General features: G+C 39.5%; 1 protein-coding gene across 3 annotated transcripts in view; it reads right to left on the reverse strand.

The window, feature by feature from the left end:
* Window positions 1-1,833: 1,833 nt before the first annotated feature.
* rapgef4a (Rap guanine nucleotide exchange factor 4a) overlaps window positions 1,834-22,076 on the reverse strand; it is a gene marked incomplete at both ends in the record, with an annotated part of 32,018 nt that continues 11,775 nt past the window's right edge. Inside the window, 27 exons of one of the 3 annotated variants that reach the window (XM_079170145.1) lie at window positions 1,834-1,961; window positions 2,109-2,163; window positions 2,241-2,305; window positions 2,432-2,519; window positions 2,700-2,750; window positions 2,826-2,916; window positions 3,022-3,200; window positions 3,351-3,476; window positions 3,862-3,959; window positions 4,784-4,930; window positions 5,488-5,566; window positions 5,648-5,678; window positions 5,854-5,942; window positions 6,789-6,939; window positions 7,051-7,129; window positions 7,499-7,584; window positions 8,223-8,338; window positions 9,654-9,800; window positions 9,918-9,994; window positions 10,165-10,225; window positions 10,665-10,749; window positions 10,846-11,029; window positions 11,131-11,252; window positions 11,678-11,784; window positions 11,899-11,949; window positions 13,069-13,133; window positions 16,119-16,191. In XM_079170145.1, the coding sequence (XP_079026271.1) occupies window positions 1,834-1,961; window positions 2,109-2,163; window positions 2,241-2,305; window positions 2,432-2,519; window positions 2,700-2,750; window positions 2,826-2,916; window positions 3,022-3,200; window positions 3,351-3,476; window positions 3,862-3,959; window positions 4,784-4,930; window positions 5,488-5,566; window positions 5,648-5,678; window positions 5,854-5,942; window positions 6,789-6,939; window positions 7,051-7,129; window positions 7,499-7,584; window positions 8,223-8,338; window positions 9,654-9,800; window positions 9,918-9,994; window positions 10,165-10,225; window positions 10,665-10,749; window positions 10,846-11,029; window positions 11,131-11,252; window positions 11,678-11,784; window positions 11,899-11,949; window positions 13,069-13,133; window positions 16,119-16,191 (2,631 nt within the window). Of the gene's footprint in view, window positions 1,962-2,108; window positions 2,164-2,240; window positions 2,306-2,431; window positions 2,520-2,699; window positions 2,751-2,825; window positions 2,917-3,021; window positions 3,201-3,350; window positions 3,477-3,861; window positions 3,960-4,783; window positions 4,931-5,487; window positions 5,567-5,647; window positions 5,679-5,853; window positions 5,943-6,788; window positions 6,940-7,037; window positions 7,130-7,498; window positions 7,585-8,222; window positions 8,339-9,653; window positions 9,801-9,917; window positions 9,995-10,164; window positions 10,226-10,664; window positions 10,750-10,845; window positions 11,030-11,130; window positions 11,253-11,677; window positions 11,785-11,898; window positions 11,950-13,068; window positions 13,134-16,118; window positions 16,192-22,076 lie in introns of all 3 variants that reach the window. The other 2 variants (XM_079170146.1, XM_079170147.1) reach the window with 2 other exon arrangements.

Consider the following 22,076-nt stretch of genomic DNA (forward strand, 5'->3'; position numbering starts at 1 on the left):
GTGGTGCGCGGACCAGCCGAGGTCCCCATTAGAATTTTGCATCGGTCCCTTCAAATGTTCCAATAATACTGGAACTGCTCTACAGCTTTTATTCGTCTGTCAAATGTCCCTGTGTCAATTTTATTTAGCTATACTGTTCCTCTCACTGTGGTTTAAACATTGTATTTGTATGCATTGTACAATGGGCTCTTACCGTTCCTAGATTTGCCAGTAAATATGTTACTATACTCTATTATATTTCAGAGGTAGATACAAAGTATATTCACTCAAGTACACATTTTAGCTACTTTCACTTTACTTAAGTATTTCCATTCTGTACTATTTTATAATTCACCTCAACTGCATTTTAGAAGCCAATACTTTTCACTTCTTTTATTTGACAATATCAATTACAAGCTACTTTGCAGATTCAGGTCATTAATACAAAATATAAATCAACTAATACATTATTATGTATTATTATCAATAATTAATTAAGCTAGTAGTTGCAGCTTAAACATTTAAGGTGATTTATACATAAATGCATCAATCATTATATAATATTAATTATTCTGAAATGGGCCATCCTGTTTGATGAGTACTTTTACTTTTTGGTATAAGTACAAGTACGCTAATACTTTTGTACTTTTACTTAAATAAGATTTTGAATGCAGGACTTTTTCTTCTAACAGTCAAGAGTATTTTCATTCAGTGGTGTCTTAAGTAACAGCTCAGAGTACTTCTTCCACCACTGCAATTTAAATCCAACAGATCTGCCAGATTATAATGCTTCTCAGGTTTTAATTAAATCATATGATCATTGTTGTATCATAGTTAGTTGTGATGCTGTACAAGACTGCATTATATAAAAATGTGTTTTAAATACCACCCCCTCCCATGTTTGTAAGTGTAGTTGACAAAACTTTAGGTTCAATGTCATTTAGAGTTTAATTATTATTATTCAGTTCCTTCAGAGCTGATTCGAGAAGATCAAGATACTGACTTCTGATTGGAGGTTTCTCACCTTCTACTGCCCCAAATATTGTGCTCCTCTTCTCCTCAATCCTCTCAGATGATGATATCTGAATGAAACTGTCCTAAAATTAAACAAAGCAGTCTAAGACGTTAAGCAACTAGTAACTTCATGCTCCACTATACTGATTGACAACACATAACCTATTTTATTGAATGGAAAATCAAATTACAAAAGTTATTTCAACATGCCATGATTTTTTAACAACGTATTAATGAAATGGCAATACAGCGCACAAATACATCTAAAATATTTAACACTTTCAGCACACAAAAGTTTTTCAGACATTTACTGTATCTCCAAAGAGAAATGTGCTCACATGAATAAAAAGGCAAACAATCATAATAACTCTTTGCATGCTGATGTCAAAATAAATATTTGCATACAGTTTACAACACATAAGATTCTCACAAACTTAAATATGTATAAATATTGTTTGATACAAAAGATACGAAACAACTGAATATCAGGAATATCAAGACTTTGCATTTTTAAAGCATCAGCGTCACATAGTGTTTACGTCTGAAATGTTAATCGGATGAATGAGATCCCCTCAAAAGCTTGTTAATTCCCTCAATTGTTGCTCTTGTTTGACTTGCAGCACTGGGATATGAGAGGTTCTTCACCCACCAACAAATACTGGCTGTTAAAGTATCACAAATTACTGTAATAAAAGGCTTAACAAGTCAGGCATCTGAAACAATATCCCTTTATCTGACACCTCATGTGATTGCCTGTGTTGGAGTAAATGCATCCAAATGCAAGCGCATATCATTTAGTGAAGCAGCAGCAGAGTGTAACATTTCTGTCCCTGAGTGGATTCAAGACCTGCGGGGCTCGAGTCCGTGAGAGAGCTGAGTTAGCGTCCTTTGATTGTCGATCACCTTGAGCTGACGTACGTAAGTCCGAACTTCTGGGTGGTTCTTGCTGGCCAGAGGTGAATCTGGGCCTGAATAAATGGGACGGAGGAGTAAAAATGGTTAAATGAATTATGTAATTAATTAATTAACCAATGTCATTCCCTGAAAAATGTACGATTTGATATTTCATCCCAATTTCCATCACTATGAAATAAAACTTTGGGGTGCACACTCACTGAATGGTTTGCTCCGACAGTATCTCACTATTTTCAACGTGTTAGCAATCATCCGCTGCAAGACAAAGAGCTATAATCAGCAACAGATATCAGCGATTAACTGAATAGCTGAAAAAAAAGATTTACACCAACCATTTTCTCAAAATTGACCAGATAGTCGATAAACGTCTTGTTGCCCTCATGAGTGAATGTCATGTCTGTAAAAGATCAATTGTTTAGATGGTTAAAGCTGTTAAAGAACAGATTCAACAACATAACTGTGTCGTACAGGTCAAAATGATGCTACATTGAAAATGCATGGTCATCAAATTAACAACTCTGACCTTTGATAAGCAGCGGCATGAAGGGAATGATGGGAGGTTCCAGCTTGGCAACTGTCAGTCGGTACACACGGTGGTTCCTGGACGGGTCCTGTGGAAACAATCACACTGTTCTGAGATCTGATGTCACCGTGTTAAACAAATCCATCGCACTTGCCCGAGGATGATGCTGCTGAACCCACACTTGACACGCTGAAGGTGCAAGAAAGGCTGGACAGACATCTCAAAGATGGAGACGCTTTGAAGTACAAAATGAGTCGTTTGAACTTACCATCATGTTTTCAAATTCCCCGTAAAACCTCTTGAATTTGCTGGGAAGTTTCTGTGAAAACAGATTACACGAAAGGTTAACTGGCAGGTAGTGCTAAGAATCATTTTGAAACAGACAAGTACCCACCTCCCAGGTCTGACTCAATCTGCACACTGCTGGGTTACTTAGTCCCATGATGATAGCAAAGAAGGCGTTCAGGTTCTTGTACTCCTTGCAGCTTTGGCATAAAACAGGGAAAAGTATAGGTTAGAGTAGTGAATAAACAAAACTGCAAGCTGAGTCAAAGAAAAGCAGAATAGATGGTGAAACACAGTCCACTTACTGAGCAGCAATCTTGATGAACTTCTTGAGAAGCTGCACCCTCTTGCTGAACTGAGAACACAGACACATCTCTGTGATCACCCAGAACTGAATTTCATTAAACCTCCTCAGGAACAGGTCCAGGTTCACGGTGGTTTTCTTGACGTTTTGCCTCCCAAATGTGTGGTAGACGAGTTCAAGCTGTTGGACACCAAAGAAAAACAGTTCTTGTGAAGAAAATAGTGCATCAACTCAAAGAATGAAAACAAATTCACTTTATTTTATGCTGTAACATGAATGCAGGTGTACTAGTAAGGAATCAGTTCTGCTGGTCTCATATCACAGTCGTACCTCATGTACACAGTGGAAAAGCTCCCAGTCATAGGAAGTTAAGTGGTACGCCACATCTTTGGAGCTCATTAACTCAAAGCTGGCCAACCGCCCTGTAGAGGAACCTTCCTGCTCTGGTAAAGGGGTCTAGAAAACAAGAAAGAAATGTCTTTTATATTTGATAGTTATGTGATGTATCAGGAATATTTGTTTTGCAATTAAAAAAACTAATGCAGCTAAGATCAACCGAGGCAAAGCTCCTCATAACATACAAAAATATTAGCCAAAATACATTCAAATGTTAAAAAAGAGACAAGATTATTGCTTGTAAGAGTAAATACTGCAGTTTGGAATAAAAACATTCACATATAAAAAATTAATCAGCACATTTACTAGGTTGCTTAAAAGCTAGCTGGATTCTAAAAGCATGTAAAATAAAATGAGAAACGTGTGTTTAGAGCAACAGATTTCCAATATTTTTAGTTGTAAGTATGATGAGAATGTGCTGTTTATTAATTAGAGATTAACCCACCAAAGAATCCAACTGATCCCTCCGGCAGGCAAACAGTCGTCCATTTATGCTGAGAGTGGAGAACACTGAAACATCATTGGGCTTGAAGATGACTTTCTCTGTAGAAACAACAACATAACACAAAAAGGTTAAAAAAAGATTTATGGAAATGGAATGGAATATTTGATGGATAACCGAATATTGTACAACCATTCATGGTTCTCAGAGGATGAATTCTACAGACTTTGGCGATCCCATGACTTTTTCTACAACGCCAGCATGAGGTCAACTTTTCTGTTTCTGTTTCGTGAAAAGGCTCAACAACTATTTGACGGATTACCATGAAATTCGGTAGATATATTTATGTAACTTTAGTGATCCCTTAACGTTATAGCACCATCATAATGTCAAAATTATCTACTTTTTAGTGTCCATTTGTTAAAAAATTCACAAATCTATGACAAACCATCATCTTCAGCTTTGTGTTGAGTGCTAATCACTAAATGTGAGCATACCAACACAAAGAAGCAAGAACCTTGATTGATTATTTTCTTCGTTCATTGGTTAGAAATAAAATATAAGAGCTGTATGATAATGAGCTCCAAGCAAGAGAGCAGCTACAGCTCTGTCTCTGTTTGCTTGCCTTCAATAAGGAGAGTGTAAGGTTAAGTGTGGACAAGTAAGAGCTGCATTAGAGTTTTCTGGAATATCACAACACCAAGGAGCAGCCGCGAGCACCGACAGCCTTATGTTGAATGCCATGAGAAAAACTGAGCTCAAGTTTTTCTCAAGCTGGTTTAAATGCAATTCTTTAGCACCTACTGTAGCAGCCATCACTTTCTGCAAAAATCAGCTGGGGATTCATTAGTACATATCCCTGCTTGGGCTCTTCCTTGTGCCACCTTCGGCCATTTGATTAACATGTAGCTGCCGCCGCTCTCACCTCCTGCCGAACTGAGGTTGACCAGGAGCAGGTCCTCTGCTAACCCCAGCTTGTCGGCCACAGCACCGATGACCTCCCTGACTGAGGCGGCCACAGGCACACGAATCGTCGTGTAGGTGTGGTCACAGCAGTAGACTTTGAGCAGAACTGGAGGCATGAATCAGAGCAAATATGCGACTGTCAGCAAGAAGGAAAAGAAGGAGCGGTAAAGCAGTGCTGGAAATGTGGAAGCAGTTAGATTAGAGAGCAACATATCCAAATCTGCGTGAGATGATTCACAACCATATCTTTACACAATTACTCTAATCTTTGCTTTTCTTGTGAAATCCTGGATAGTAGAAGTGAAAACACACAGGCTGCTATATTTTAAGAAGTCATGAGCTAAAAGCGTTAGGATCATATGTTAAAGCTTCCTATTTCCAGCGATATTCAATGAAAACTGAAATCGATTAAGCATATATGCAAACATTAAATGTCCATGTGTGTGTGATTGTGCAGGCAGAAGAGGCAAAGAACACCAATGACTCATTTCCTCTTACTCAGCAGAATCTATTTACTTGTTAATGAGGATCTTATTTCTAACAGAAGTGGGCGACTGACAGCAGTGTGTAGCAACAATGTACTGAAATGATCCTCTTTAGTCTGGGACAAGTCTGTTGCATCATACATTGAGCTAAGCATGTGGAGACACATTCTTTACTCACTTTCATCATTACTCTTGATGGGCTGACGTTTCTGAAGCTTCTCATCTCCCATACTGAACTGCCGCAGCAGGACTTTGTGCTGTGAAGTTTACCAGGTTCATTTATCAGGACATTTTTGCACATGAACTTTAATGTGAAAAGGACAGAGTCAGTGTGTTACCTTTTTCTGTGAGACTCTGGCATCTTCAGTGCTAAAACATGAAACAATAAGCAACTTTTAGGTTAACGTTTTGTACATTTGTTCATCTACCAATGAGACCTGCCAATTGCTTTTTAATTACGTGCACATACAGTCGGATCATGGTGGGCACAGAATGATAAATACACACGGCCAGCTTTAGGATTAAGATTCATCCATTCACTTACTTTCGCTTTAAACTTCTCTCGAGTTCTGTGAGTTGATCCCTGAGGGCTGGAACTGCTTTGGCATCATTCGACACCGCCATGAGAAACTCCTGCAAAAGACAGCAAGAAGCATTTAGTAAACAAAAACCTATTTATTCTGAGTAACATCTGGAGTTTTATCATAGACACAAATCAAAGAACAGACATGTAAAAGCAGGCAATATCCATCCCTGGCCTGGCCTACAACTATGTTGTAAACATTTATTAAGACTCATACATCTTTTTCATACCATGGTCAACAAGGGAGAAGTCTCTACTCTGATTGGTTGGCAGGTGTTCACTTATGACTGGACACCTCTGATGCAGGTATTTGCTTGCTGTTGTAAATAAAGGTGCCACTAGTACACTCAAGGTAAAAACAGTGAGACTTAGATTCACAGTTTGGATGCAGTAATATTTTTGCAACCAATATCTAAAAAAATGACACTTAGTTGATTAAAAATGTAATTATATTTGTTTGAATCTGGACAAAGTGATTTCACACAAACCTCTTTGCATCAGGTGGTTCTTTGCGTCTCTGCTTTTATTACACTCAAGGAATGTAAAACTTTTTTGACATTATTCCCTAGTTGCCCTCCACCACCATTTGTAGATACTACTTTCATGACTGCTATTGCACAGTTGTTTTGTCTTTACGAGATTTACAAACGTGCAATTATTTATTAATTTTTCAAAAAGTAAATCTTGAGGGTTTTTTAATATTTTACATCTCTTCTGACTTAAATTGTTAAATGTTGGTCTACAGTAACTTACACTGTCACTGAAAGACTTGAATAGAAACACTGACTTTACATTGATTATTAAATCACATTATTATTATTATTATTGTGATCATGCTGCACCTATAGCAGTAGTTATAACAGCGGTGATAACGTTACTTGTATCTATATGCTGACCTCTAGGAAGGCCCCAGAGTCGTCCTCCTCCTGCAGGTGATCTCCATGTACAGCAGCCCACTGCATCACCAGGCGGATCACCCTGCGCTTGTTGTTAATCGTGTAGTCCAGCTTTTCCTGTTCAGAGCCCTGCAAAGCCTGGGCATGGTAGGTGCACAGCAGTTAAAGATCAAAACAGTAAGTAAAGCAGAGGAGAAAGGTTTTTTATTTAAGATTAGTTTCACATTTAACGACATTAGGTAGCATAATGCTGAAAGGATATTGGGCCATCAACACCGGACAAAGTTGACTGTTTGGGATGAAGACACAGTGCGTGAGCACAAAGTCATCTAAGGCTGAGTCTGTGACAAAAAAAAAGAGACGGTTACGTCAGACACCTGTGTTAGAGAAGATCAAAGGGCCTCCAGAGCCACCATCCCTTGATCCTGCATGGCGCTGTCTCTGTCACCTCTGCAGGCAAATAAAGACCATATGTATCCACACTAGCGAGAGTAATTAGATCAGCTCTGTGACATGTGGCTAATTATAGACGAGAACAAACAGGTCAGTGCAGAGCAGCAGGCAGAGGACAGACGAGAGAAACTCTGAGCCAGAGAGAATAAACATACAGCGTAGAGGAAAACCCTTCATCGCAAAAATGATCATCATACTGACAGATTGTATTCGATGGCTGTAATCTGACATGCTGAAAGTTGCATGCCGAGCAGTACCTGACTCTGTGAATTGAGAATCCAATCGCATCATTTCGAGGAGGTGCTCTAAAATCTTCTCCGGAGTCCCCGACATTACCTTGTATCTGGAACAACACAGGATAAGACACACCCTTCACTAATCAAGAAACACTGGCCCTAAATGATCTGCGACACCTCCGTGGCCCTCGACTGATTTGTCTTACTTCAACGTGGGTCTGTGATTGCTTCATTTGATAACAATCCTATTTACAATCACAGGGTTCTTGGCCCGGATGAAGATTGAGGGGAGTCTGGGCTAAGAGCTGTGAGAGAAGCCAAAATAAAAATGTCGGGGCATCTCGTCAGTGAAGGAGAATCAACACAGTCCAGCCCCAGTTGTTTTCGTTGTCACTAAAGGGAGCCGCACAAGACTTGTTGTGTCTTCCCCGTGGTCTTGACACTCTCATGTGTGAGGGGCCGAGTTGATTAGAGGGCGACCCCGAACAAGTAATTGTGACTTGCCAGGCCTTCTTTTTCCCCCAAGGAGCAGAGGGCCATCATTACCATTAATGTGTCTCTCTATATTACGGCCGCCGCGGTGCAGTGACAGATGCTTCTATTAAGATAACACTTGTTGGCTGCAGTGCACAGGATTGCTCTGTGCCTGTGCTTCAGACATGGTCAGGAAGCCTTTTCATCGGCACACACTGCTTTTAAACCTTTCCTGTATGAAACCAGTGCAGTGGATTGTGGGTACATTTACTTGTAATGGGAGGACGAGGCTCCGTGGCTGGAGGTTCGACTGCTGCCAAGACTCTTCTCCAACACCAGAACATCCTGACCGTGCTCCTTCAGACGCACCGTGTTGGCCTCCACATCCTTCACACAAATACACACACACACACAGTGCATACACATACGTTATGCATTTTAATATACAGAGAGAGCAAGAAGCTGTTCAATCTAACAGTTAAACAGCTATAATAATGTTAACAACACACTGGAAGGTTGTGTGTATGTAATTCTATCTGAGCTTATTTCTGTTTCAGTGAATGTGAGGTGTCCCTTCCAACACTAACACGTCATAAACTGAACACAATGTTGACACCATCATCTCAAAATTAAAGAGAGGGTTGACTCCTCTCTGCTCTCTGCATCAGAGCCAGCTGTCATTTCCCCTGCTGCAGAGAAGGTGGCACGAACACTTGGCTCTGGTCACCGAGCAGTGGATTCGTTGGCTTGTCCGGCATACAGTCAGCACACAACCACGCTAACAGCAGCAGGCTAAAAGGCTTAAACAGGATTCATGACAATGGAATAATGCCAAATAATATTGTGTGAGTCTTAACACAGTCTAGAGTGGTGATTGTTAGTTCATAAGAAATGTGAATATATTTTAAATAGAATCTAACTAGATTTTCTTTTTTTTAAACCAAGACATTGGATTAATTCTCAGTGTTTTACCCCTGATGGGGTAGAAGGTCGGTTAGCCCCCTGAACAAGGAGCGGCCTGCCGGGGGTCAGTCTTTACAAATTCATTCTGTGTAGTTCAAGTTTCCAAAGATAACACATTTGTCAGCCTGAATTTTGGGGAAAGGTGGATCAACAAGACACCTGGAATATTTCTATTTGGTGGAATGATGCAACCATAAAAATAAGGAGTCTTGGTTTTAAATATTTCAGTCAGTGTAAACATCATATTAGCTTCAACGAAAAGCCAACACAGAACAGGAATGTGATGATGGGGAAACTGTATGTTAACGTATATTTGCTCAATGGTTAGCAGAGAGTCGTTTCTCTCTTAGATTTCTACCTTTTTTTACATTACAGACCTACTGAAGCATCACATTCATTCACATCCAGGTTCATACTGTCAAATCTCTGCTGCTGTATTTCAGCCAGAACAGTAAATTCATGACGTCTTCTGAACTCCTGGATGGAAGTTTTCCACACAACAAGTTTGCATCCACAGCTAATTAACCCCAAAGCTGCCTTTTATCTCTAGCTTGAAGCAACACAAATCCTTCCCAACATAATTCATATTTAGAGGACGAAGCTAATGAGTGCAGAGGACTGGAGAACTATCTCAAAGGATACATTAATCAACTTTTATGGCTGCAATGCTGAGGTTTTGCCAACAGAGGGCAATATAACTATTTTAAATACTACAGTAAAAGCATCAAAAGAAACTCACCCTTAAAATCCTGTTGAAGTCCTCCTTGTCCACTGTCAGGAAGTGACAGTTGTCCTCTCGCAGGACAATGGAGGCAGCGCGGGGCGCGTCATTGACAAGAGCGAGCTTTCCAAAGTCGTCTCCTTCATGTAGAGTACAAACAACACCCTGCGACACACAGCGTACTGATCAGTTACTTACCGATGAATTAATGCCCTGGTCAGAGCAACATAATCATTTCATAGATTTTAGAAATAGTGTGATCTCATCTGGAGAAATACCTACTTTTCCATAGATAACAACGTTGACTGAGCCCTTCAAAATAATGTACCATGATGTGCCCTCCTCGCCCTGATTGAACACTGAGTGAGAAAAGAAACAAAGAAAAGTTTTGGTAGTCTGGTATTCCCTAATCTGGGATTTGTTGGATTCATTCTCACACTGTAATTCATTTATAAATCAAATTGTTTGGTATCTGATGGGAAAAGATGGATCATTACCGTCACATTACTTATTTCACCGCACTACTTACACACTGTTCCTGCCTTGGCATGAGACTCAAAGATCAGCACTCCTGCCAGTTCCCTCTTTACCTGCACAGTAGACAGATTCATAGCTCAGGAGGATCAATATGAAGAGAAATTAAATTGACTTACTAGTGCAACTGGGAGCAACCAGAAAGAGTACAACCATGCAACGTTTTATTCTCCTGCCAGTCAATACCCCTCCAGTGTAAAGCTGATTTAAACTGAGCTAAAATCCATTCAAAAAAAAGGCTCACCCAACTTTGAGTGAAACCAAATGAATGCGAACGAATGATTTTACTTGCAGAACATCAATCAAAATATGTGATGATTAGTACTGAGATGACTACACAAGTACAGGAGGGTATGCAGTTTGCGTGCTTGCATCTTGTCCTGCACTCTGCTACTGAATGTGACAAGTTGTTTTCTGCCTCAAGAGACAGAAGCAACCTTAATGTCTGCATAGTGACAACAGGATTCATACGGCCACATGAGACGGAGAACTCACAGTGGTGGACAGGTGAGATAAGGCCTTTATATGGAGCAGCTCTTCATAGATGATCTCTAAATCATCTGCTGTTCTTTCAGACGGACTGCAAAACAGGAAATATGTAAAGAAAATCATGACACCGAAACACCAGTTCAATTTATTTAAAATTGCTTTAGAGAGTATTGTTTTATGGTCGTACTGTTTCCTCAGAATCATCCTCATGTGGGCATCAGGTCCAATCTGTAAGAGGAGGAGCAGGGTGTCCTGCAGCTCCTCTTGGCTCTCCTTCCTCTCCTCCTCGCCCGGTAAAGGAGCATCCTCCTGCTCGTCATCCAGGAAGCGGTAGAAAATGTACTTGTCCTGGAAGCTGAGCTCCTGGTCCACTGTGTCACAACAACACAGACAGCAGGGCTCGAATTAATTAAAAAAAGCACTGCTTTGCACGTACATGTGCTGCAGACACAGACATCACACAGAGTCTCACCATGGTTGAGAACACCTTCTTCCAGCAGCACCTGCCACATGCCCACAGCCTGAATACGAGAGTGGATGCATGAGCTCTGCTGCATTTGCCAGTCGACTAACTCTGTCCCCACGCAACACTTCCTATAGAAAAGACAGGAAAGGTCTGTATAAGATCTTATTCAAGGCTAAGCAGTATATGTTTTGTCCGTTTTTATTATTTGAACCTGCCTGTTCTTGTTTTGTTTTTTTGTTTCTGTTGTTTTACTAAACTGCTAACAGGGTGTTGCCAAAAAGGAGCCTCTATGTTCAGCCAGGAAGTTAAAGCTACTATTAGAAACTTTGATTTTGTGTTGATTTTGGCGGTCCCTGTGGTCAAAAGCTATAGTGTTTCCGAGCACCAGAGTTAATTTTACTGTAGCGGCAAGACGAAGCTCTGCACCTGACCAGAGGAGCTTATGTGTTTTTGCCGGACTCAGGTTGCCCCTTGAGGAACAAATATAGTATTTTGAATCAAATAGAATGATGCAATCTTTCACAAATATCAAAGATTTAAGATGCCATCTAACCTGTACGTCTTCAAATGGTACTTCCTGTCTCTGATCATGTGAGGCGCCCTGGAGAGGATGGCGTTACGGAGAATCTTCCCCGCCCACAGTATCTTCTCAGAAGGGACCTGCACAATCAAACTCAAGTTAAATCTAAGCACAGTGGAGTCCTACTGAGTGCCTGCCATATAAACAAGTAATGACTTGGGCGCTACATACAGAAGGATGATTGTGTTTACTACCTGGGAAATGCATTTAAGGTGGGATTTGGCTGGAGTTTCAATGAATGACTTCTGCGAGAAAAAAAAAAGAAGCAAAATATAAGAGGAATTTAAATAAAACACATCATGCATGACAATAAAACTGAGGCTCGACGTAGACACAGAAATTCGGTGAAATTAAAGGTTTGTTGTTGTAAGAAACAACAATTCAGTAATTGGCAATGAAATAAATCAGGGAAGCAACATCATGTCTGACAAGTCAAGTGTTTTTCCTCTCACGTCGGGCCACAGGATGTCTTCTTCACTGCTACTGTATGACTCACGGTTGACATTAGCTGTCAACTTTAATTGAACTTATGTCTTTCTATATTGCATCTCAGTTAAAATAATAGTCTGTTATCAGAATCTTGACTGCTGCATTCAATTGCTTAAATGGGACACAGATAATGTCAATTTCTGTATGGAAATGTGTGTTTTTCCCCACTGGGGCCATGGGGTGGGCTGCGGGGCTTTGACATTTAAAGTGCATTCTGCATGCTCCAGAGAACAGCGCAACTCGTGCATTTATGTGAAGGCTTTTAAGTTCATTATTTATTTACAAGAATTTCTCCACTCAGTACAAAAAGAAGCTGGGCATTATATCATAAGCATTATTCATATATGTTAAAGTAAATCAGAGCAGTTTGTTTGTTACAAAAAAGGAATACAATTTTTTTTTTTTACATAACAGTACAACTCTGTGGCCATGTTGTGACTAAACTCTTTGTAGGAGTAAAGCACAGGGCATCATAAATCTGCTGCAGTGCCACGTTATCAACGCAGGAAACGACAACAGGAGAAAGGTGGGACAGGAACTGTCATGGATGGAGACAAAAACTCCAGTCATCTTGTTTATATTTAGACCAACTTTAAACAAACTTCACATTCCACGCTGTTTTCCATCCTCTTTTGGAGAGGCAAGTATTGGTAAAGGATGCCGTTATGTGAGGCGAAATAGAAGCACAGAATGAGTTATGGTCTTTAGGTTTAAGTGAGAAACTGTTCACGTACAGTAACACTCTGCGAGACAGGAACAAGGCCAGCGAACCAGCACTCTCTCTCTCTCTCTCTCTCTCTCTCTCTCTCTCTCTCTTTCATAACATGTGGTCGCAATAAATCAGATAAATAATTCATGTGTGTCAGGCAAAATACCTTATTCTGATGTTTGGAGACAGAAACAAATGAGTTGTTACTTATGTTCTCTTTGTCCGGCATTCCTGTTGGCAGAAAAAAACATATTCATGAGAACAAAAACATGTATAAACATATTTAGTATGACTTTAAAACAATGAAATAGATAACTTGACATTTAAATGTCATGCCAGATCATCCTATTTTATTTGATTCCACTTTTCATAGTTATTTTTCTTTTACCTTTCAAATCAAACACATATGACATTTCTGTCACCATTATGAAACAGAAAATATACCCATAACAGTGGAACATTTCATCTAATTTCTATCTCCATTCAATGACTATCTTATTTATTTTTCAAATATTTATCTGGCATGATAAATAGCTTAGGCTTCCATGTGGCTTACCTTTGGGAGACAATTGTCATTTTAACAAATCTATAGCAAAAAATAATTTCTATGTTACATAAATAAATAAATAAATATAAGTTACAGTTTTCCTTAACTAAACATGCTATTAGACTTTATTATTCTGGTGGTGACTGTACAAATTATGTAAAAAAATAAATAAAATCAATGAGGATATGTGACCGTTCTGCAGAGAGTTTGTAGGGTGTGGTTATTTCTCAGTATTAGGAGCCCTCCAGGACAAGTAGCATTATCAGTCAGAGCTGCTCAGTCACAACTGTATCTTTAGGAAATAACTCAGCTATACTTAGACATTCTTTTCATTTTCTATTGTTGCCTTCATGTTGCGTAACAAGTGGGCAAACAATGTGCAGGAAAAATGATCATGGAAGCGTTGAGAAAAATGCAATCCGTGATAGAAATGTAAAAAGAAAATGGCTGTCACCTCCAGATTGATTTTAGTACAAGAGCTAACATAGTCACCAATAAAATCAAGGTTTTTAATGTTAACGGTAGCTGGTAAAAGTTTGATTACGTCGTTGTAAGAACTGGAGTAAAACAGAACAAAGTAGAATCTTTTCTTAGCCTTCAACAATAGTTTTAGCAGCCTAAATTTACCCAAAGTACTCATTTGACTCACAATATATTGGTTATTTTAGAAAGCAATGATGCATTTTAGACTTTCTTGAATTTTATTGTGATGAAAATTATTTTTGTATGTCAGCTTAAGTAGAAGAGAAGAAAGATTTTCAACTGCAGAATTAATATTTACGTTAAACCTGCATTAACTAATCGTTTGGCCACTTGGGGGCAGTGGAAAAAAGTTGCAACACATATCCAGCAGTTATGAAGGAACATTATCATCTGTTAAGATTCATGTTTCTGGCCTCCTGATGAATGTAAGTCTAATATTCTCTTTAAGCTTTGTTTTTGGTCTCCACCAACCGCTGAGGGAAATATCTGGCTCTTTAGCTGCTAAGTGCTCCACTTTGTTCACCAGTGACTACTTGTGTCTGTTTGCTGCTGAAGGTTAACACATTGTTTTCACATTATCATTTAATACATTGTTATTGGAAATATACGGACTATAGCCGCTTTAAAGGTCATCTTCTTACACACTCTTGGACTGCATTTCTATTACGTATATACTGCGGGTCTGAACATAACCTGTGCCGGTTTATTGTTTTTCTTTTTCTAGAAGTTAACGCAGCTGTACACCATTATATTTGTGGTGCTGCCATGCTGGTCCAAGTGATATCAGGCAACCCATTCAAGTGTCATATCAGTTCATCACATGTGAGATATGAATCCAATAGTAGATGGAAATTACAAAAATCTAAAATCGAATTTGTTGGTAAAAGATCAGATTTAGTTTGAGTATGTCAGAAGGGAAGTGTTTAGTTGTATTGAACATTAATGGCAACACAAGTGTGCTTTAAAGGGTGCTCAAGTAGAGTGGTACTGAATGCATGACCGAATGAAACAATGCTGACTTTAAAAGCACCAAAGTGCTGTAAAAGCACAGCGTAGTTGTAACTCTGAAAACTATTTTAAAATGTTTAATTCATTCACCACTACAGTTACAGAATCACTAAGCTGCTGTGGATGTACTGTATACAAGAAAGTGCATCAGCCTCCAGCTGCTTGATGCTTGTGGGATTTCTGTCTTGGTGTATTCATGCATAGAGTACATACTGTAAGTATTGTACTGTATTCTGCAAAGAAAATGCCCAGAGCCCTGCTCTTACAGTGTTGCTCCATAGCACGAAACAGTGATGACTTTTAAAAGCAGCCCATGAGGCTGCAGTGGTCAATCAAATCCTCTTTGATTGGAACATAAAGCAGGAAAACATTTTCTTTAAAATGATCCATCATTTACGAACCCTTTCAAAAAACACATTACAACATACAGTAAACAAGCTGCCAGTAAGCCGACAAACTCGCTGGATTGTCTCACTGCTGTTCATCATTTTTATGGTACATGACTTTGAAGCAAGTTAAGTGGTCTGTTTGAGCAAAGTGAAGTCAATATTGAGTTAACGTGCAACAGAAAAGCATAAATAAAAGCCTTTATCACAATGCAATAGGATGAAGGAGGGTCAGACAGTAATGGAGTCAGGCACACAAACGTATTATTACATATTGTACCAAATAAGATCATATATGTTATATTACACAACCTAAAGATTGTAAAATGTCATTATACAAACACAATCAAAGAGTTACTTCTGGGAATATTAGAATATTCTTCATCTTGATACAATCTGCATTCAAACTTCACTTTATAATTTCATCACTACGATTTAGTTTTTTTCTGTACCTTTAAATCTTGAGTAGCTAATAAGAAAGTAAACCAAATGCACTGCTCAGCCGGTTTCTGATGATGCACCGCTGTCACTGAACATCCTACTAAACCGTGTGCACCAACTGCAACATTTGAACATTTGGAAGCGCCTGCACTGTAATATCTTACAGTCAAATGTTGTCTTAAAGACCCCAATAAAATGTAATTAAAAGTTTATATAATGCTTTCAAATCTCCCACAGCCTGCACTGTGTGAACTTTAATACAACAAGCGAACTATATTGTGAGAAATATATAGATAGAATGTGTGATTGCTGAACCGAAACCACTCAGAAAACGTAAACAGTAATACTTACTGTCACCACTACAACCACTTTCCATCACACCATATGGTGGGGCGAGCAGTCCAGCCATGCACTGATGATATCTCTATGGAAATAAAGAAAATACAAGAACAAATCAGTCATGGCGGAAAAAGAAATGATCTGTTTTACAGAAATGTGTGAAATAGTGGTAATATGAATGCATCACATTGTGTATTTGGTAAAGAAAACGTTGTCCTTATGTCTCATCACTTTATCACCATGGGAGGTCAAGGTAATGTACCCTGGACAAGGGTACAGTAACATGCTGTAACTCAACAGCTGACATTCACAGCTGGTGTTTTGGGAAAAAATTTAGATTTTGAATTTTTTACCACACAGCTCACACACAGCTCTACGGCGCAGGATCACCATCAGTGAAGACATAATCATATCATTTACTTCAGTAAAAGTAAAGAATTGGCAGCAAAATGTATCTTAAAGTGGACATGTCAGGAAAAACTGCTTGCTTGTGATTTGGGTACCTAGAGTTGATATAAATTGGGGTGGACAAAATAATAGCAACAGTCCTCTTTTATTACCTTGATCAGTCATAGAGTACTTACTCCTTAATGTTGTGCAAGCTGCAACTTAAACTTTATTTACATTATATCTAACCTCGGCATGTAACCCACCCTAACCATCTAGGAACTGCTGTAAAGCGCCCGGAGCAACTTGGGGCTCAGCGTCTCACTTAAGGACACTTAGACATGGATTCTAACTGTACATGCCTTGTACCATCACAGAGCCCTGCAGCATCACAGATGTTATGTAATGAACATCATACTGCATTCATGCACTCTTGTAAAGGTTTTTTCCGTGACACTGTTGTACAAAGAGGCCAATTCAACCGTAACCAATGAGCCATAACAATATATAGACTTATACACTAATATTAATGGCCCCTTAGCAGACTTAAAAAATTGGGTTTAGCATAACCATACATTGGCTAACAAAATATACTGAAATATTTAGATTTTGCAAAATAGAGTAAGTTTAATTATTATTATCTAATGGGGCTTTCTATTCTGCCTTGGGTGCTTTTTCTCAGAAACAGAAAGTACTCGACCCTGCATCTCTGAAAGAAACATTTGATCATGTTAAAGCATCCCCACTACATTTAGTATCTACTCTAATAGATCTGTGCTGATTCTTAAAATTGTATTTTCAATCTGATCAGTAGACTGATCAAGATTAAACATTAATTTGCGGCAAAAGACACAGAAAAACGTATTATGTGCCGACGCAACTACGTTCTGAGTCGATAAAAAGCTGATTGAGGACCACTTAGTTCTCTCTACCTCGCTATCATCTAGTCAGCGGAGACTGAACGAAAGCTAGAACCACAGAGCCGTTTGTTCCTGCATGTGTAATGTACTCTCAGAGGTCATGTTTTAAATTCAATTCTACCCTCTGAAGTCAGTTAATCACTTTAGCAACCCTTCAGGGGCACACAGCCTTTACCCTCAATTAAGAAGCAGTTTAGAATCGCTCAGTGACCTCAGTCTTTAAACCATCCACTCCAAAATAAGGACTGACTTGGTGCTCATTAATACACTAAAATATACAGATTAATGTCTAACGCAACACTCAGATTATTAAAATGCGTCTTTTGTAGAGGGGATTTTGTACACATGCAAACAATAGATTTACATATTCAAAGAGTCACCTCAACAAGTCTATCTATGTATCTTTGTTGACAATTAAAGGATTTAGGATTAGGGAGGAGCACTTCAACTGAGCACCAGATGAACAAATGAACTCAACCCCTCTGAGCCAATAAAGCCGAGTTCCCTGAGGGATTGAATCCAGTAGGCAGGGCGGGGGTGTTGTTTCAGAAAAAGCTTAGGACCATTGTCAGGTGTGTAAAAAGCACTCAGTTGCCATTCTGTTAGTATTGATGTCTCTGACTCTAATGACACACGGTGCATTTGATTAATTTACATCCTCCAGCTTGAAATTGAGTCACAAACCTTTCAGTTGTTTTTTATTTTTCATTTTGTCTATTGTTCTATTTAAGCTGAAATCATTAGACAATTCATCAACGAATATTTTGATGATCAATTCATCATTTAAGTCATTTTTACTGGCTTTACTGGAAAGGAGTTTTTCACCAGACATTTATGGACCAAATGTTTAGTCTATGAATTCAGAAAATAATTAGCAGATTAACAAATGAATCACAATAATTATTAATTGCATTCCTGCTCTTGTCTATCTATTCTTGTCTTTGCTCCCGTAGCTGTGACTACGGTATGATAGCATCTCAATTGTAAGTCGCTTCGGATAAAGCGTCAGCTAAATGACTGTAATGTAATGTAATGTTTGTGCTCTGTGAAAAACTCTTTGTAACTGTTGTTTTGATTTCTATTAAAACAAAGTTTATTATTATTATTTTTATGATGCACACCTTCATTTGAGGCTATTTTGTCAACAACACCACACACATACGTATCATGTCAATTTATGACACAGCTCAGTTTTGGTACTGAATAGAGTTAAATTGATAATTTGACATTTTGGGACAAAAAAATATTTGCTTACTTGCCAAGAGTCAGATGAGGAGAATGAAAACACTCCCATGTTTAGCTAAGCTTAGCATAAATACTAGAAACAATAAAGCTAAACATTTTAAACTTGATGTCTCGTTTAACACGTATATTCGGACAGAGCCAGGCTAGCTGTTTCCCCCTGTTTTCAATCTTTATGCTAAGCTAACAAGCTGCTGGTTGTGGCTTCATATTTACCATAAAGTCAAGAGAGTGGTATAGATCGTCTCATCCAATACTTGGCAAGAAAGTGGATACGTCTATTTCTACACGTCAAACTATTCCTTGAAATAAATCAGTGTGATTATTGTCATTTTAATCCCAAAAGATTGTTAGAGCATCAAAAAAGGGAAACCTGGTTCCCCTTCTGAAGCCAGACCTGGGAGGTGAGCTCGTCAGCAAAGGGGCTTAGGCGTGCCGACCCCTGGCATCGCAGACTAGCTCTAGGGACGTGAATGTCACCTCTCTGGCGGGGAAGGAACCGGACCTGGTGTGTGAGGTGGAGCGGTACCAACTAGATATCGTTGGACTCACCTCCAAGCATAGCACTGGTTCTGGATCCAAACTCCTAGAGAGGGGATGGACTCTATTCTTTTCCGGAGTTGCCCACGGTGAGAGGTGCCGAGTGGGTGTGGGGATATTTACGAGCTCCCGGCTGGCCGCCGCTGTGTTTGAGTCTTCTCAGAGGAACGAGAGGGTCCCCTCTATGCGACTCCGAGTCGCTAGGGAAGTCTCTGACTGTTGTTTGTGCCTATGCACCGAACAGCAGTTTGAAGTACCCAGCCTTCTTGGAGTGTCTGGGTGGCATTCTGGAAAGGGCGCCAACTGGGGACTCTATAGTTCTGCTGGGGGACTTCAACGCTCATGTGGGTAACGATGGAGAAACCTGGAGGGGGCTGATTGGGAGGAACGGCCTGCCTGATCTAAACCCAAGTGGTGCTTTGTTGCTGGACCTCTGTGCTAGTAATGGATTAGCCATAACAAACACCACGTTTGAGCATATTGCGGTTCATAAAAACCCGGATGTGGGAGGAGTTTGGGGAGACCATGGAGAAGGACTTTCAGTGGGCCTCAAGGAGGTTCTGGCAAACCGTGAGACAACTCAGAAAGGGAAAGCAGGGCTTGTCAGCAGGGGCGGAGAACTGCAGACCTGGACTAGGGATATCGTTGAGCGGTGGAAAGAACACTTTGAGGAACTCCTGAACCCGACCAACACATCCCTCATAGGGGAGACTGAGTTTAAAGACTCGGGGGAAGATGTTGAGGTAGTCAAAAAGCTCCCCAGCGGCAAGGCGCCAGGGCTGGATGAGATTTGCACTGAGATGCTGATGGCTCTGGACATTGTTGGGCTGTCTTGGCTGACACGTCTCTTCAGTATCGCAAGGAGGTCGGGAGAGTGTGCTCTAATTATCTCACTGCTCAGGAGCATCTGGAACAACCTCCTAAGCCTGCTGACCCCGCGACCCGGACCCGGATAAGCAGAAGCGAATGGATGGAATCATTTTACGCATCAAGTAGAGAGATTTAAACTGTAGATATACTAGAATTGTGATAACATGTTATAATGAATAGATAAAAGGCCCTAAGACTTAAATATTTATAAGCCTTGTTTACATAGATCTAAATGTGTCATGTTCCCTCAAAACACAAATTTAAATATTCACGACATTTCAAGTCACAATAAAACAACCACTGGCTGTGATTTGTGCATCTAGTCTTCCTCCTAGTCTTTCACTTTACACATCAACATTTCCCAACAAATGGACAGTCAATAGTCATAAGTCACAAACAAGCCCCAATGGGACTCACGGACAGCTCTGGAAAGAACGCCCTCTTTGTATTAGCAGTACAAATGTTTCTGCTGCACACTGTGTAAAGTACGGATAAACCTTTAGGCGTGTTCAACTGTGTCAAAATAATCTGTCACGACATCCAGACAGCAAGCACAATGGTGTAGTCACACAGCTTATAGCGTCAATCTGTGTTTATAGAAGAAACATACTTGATCACAATCTGTTTTATCTCTCTTTCATTGATTTACTCTGAGCAACTGACAGGTGTTACAAACACTTCAACCATCAAAAGAAGTCACAGCCTTGTCTTCCAATAGAAGGTCTTTGATCCCCAAAGACAGCTTAAAAATCCCTTTTGACAAATTTCCACCCGACATAAAATCCATTACGATTAGTAACCTGAAACATCCACATATTCCTTAATTGTAGTAGAGGTAGCATATTTTATTTGGAGAACCAATACATCTTTTTAGTTTTTTAGGATATCGTTTTCTGGTGGTTTACAGTAAACCCAACTATCAGCCAAAAAGCCACTGAAATAAATTGTAGAGTAGACCCACTTCCTCCTCGGTAACCCACCCATCCACCTAGTACAACCACCTCATCAACGATCACCGCACCACTGATTGTAGTAATAGTTGAAAAGCTTTGGAACTTGACTTAAAGAAAACTAACAAAATGCCAATATTTACACAGTTGGCTAGCGATATTTTTGATAATAATTTCCAACAGAAAAGCAAATGTACTTCCAACCTCTAATAGTGATATTTTCTGAAACATAGGAGGTTCAAACAGTTTAAATAACTATAATTTGACGTACTTGACTAATCATCAAATGTGCTTATGATCCTGCATTCATCATCACACAGGGCTTTTATTGTTACATGAAGATGAGATTTACAAATGTCTCTCAATAACAGATGTGCCATTCTGTGTTCCTCCAGTGAAGCTTGGTTAACTGCTTACACTAATCTGCTCTCATACACTGACTTCACTGTTCACAGCAGCAGAGCTCTTACACATCTCTTAACCCTGTCTTCTACTAATAATGTATATTTTTTTCCCCCATATACTTTGTGTATAAAAACAGTAAAGATTGTCACCATGGAGTGAGTCCATATCTCTATCTGATGCTTATTTTTGCTATGCTTTCCAGAGTTTAGTCTTATCTGTGTCATAACAAACACATCAGTGAAGATATAAACCAAGTCATCTCAGTGCAGTTCCAGCTACTCCTCTGCTGTTCATGCTTGATCACATTGTTGCATTATGAGCATCAATGTGCATGAATGCCCTGCTGTATTTTGAATAATTCACCCCAGATTACGTAGTCATAGTCACTGATTATTGTGAACTCTGACAGGCACACTTCAGGCCACTTGGGTGAAACAATTGGGTGAAAAACTCCTTCCAAGAGTTTCCCTTTTCCTTTGCTCTGTCAGATTTCCTCTCAAACTGAAACGGAATATAAATTCAAAATGTTCCCATTTTTCGTAGGAAAATACTGAATTCTACTTTTGGCATTTGGATTGCAAATTCTGAATTTCCAGATAGTTCTGCAACACCAGCAAGAACAACTCCGAACAAATTTCTAACCAGCATTTCTTTCC

The sequence above is a fragment of the Pholis gunnellus genome (assembly GCF_910591455.1).
Source record: "Pholis gunnellus genome assembly, chromosome: 12".
NCBI classification, from domain to species: domain Eukaryota; kingdom Metazoa; phylum Chordata; class Actinopteri; order Perciformes; family Pholidae; genus Pholis; species Pholis gunnellus.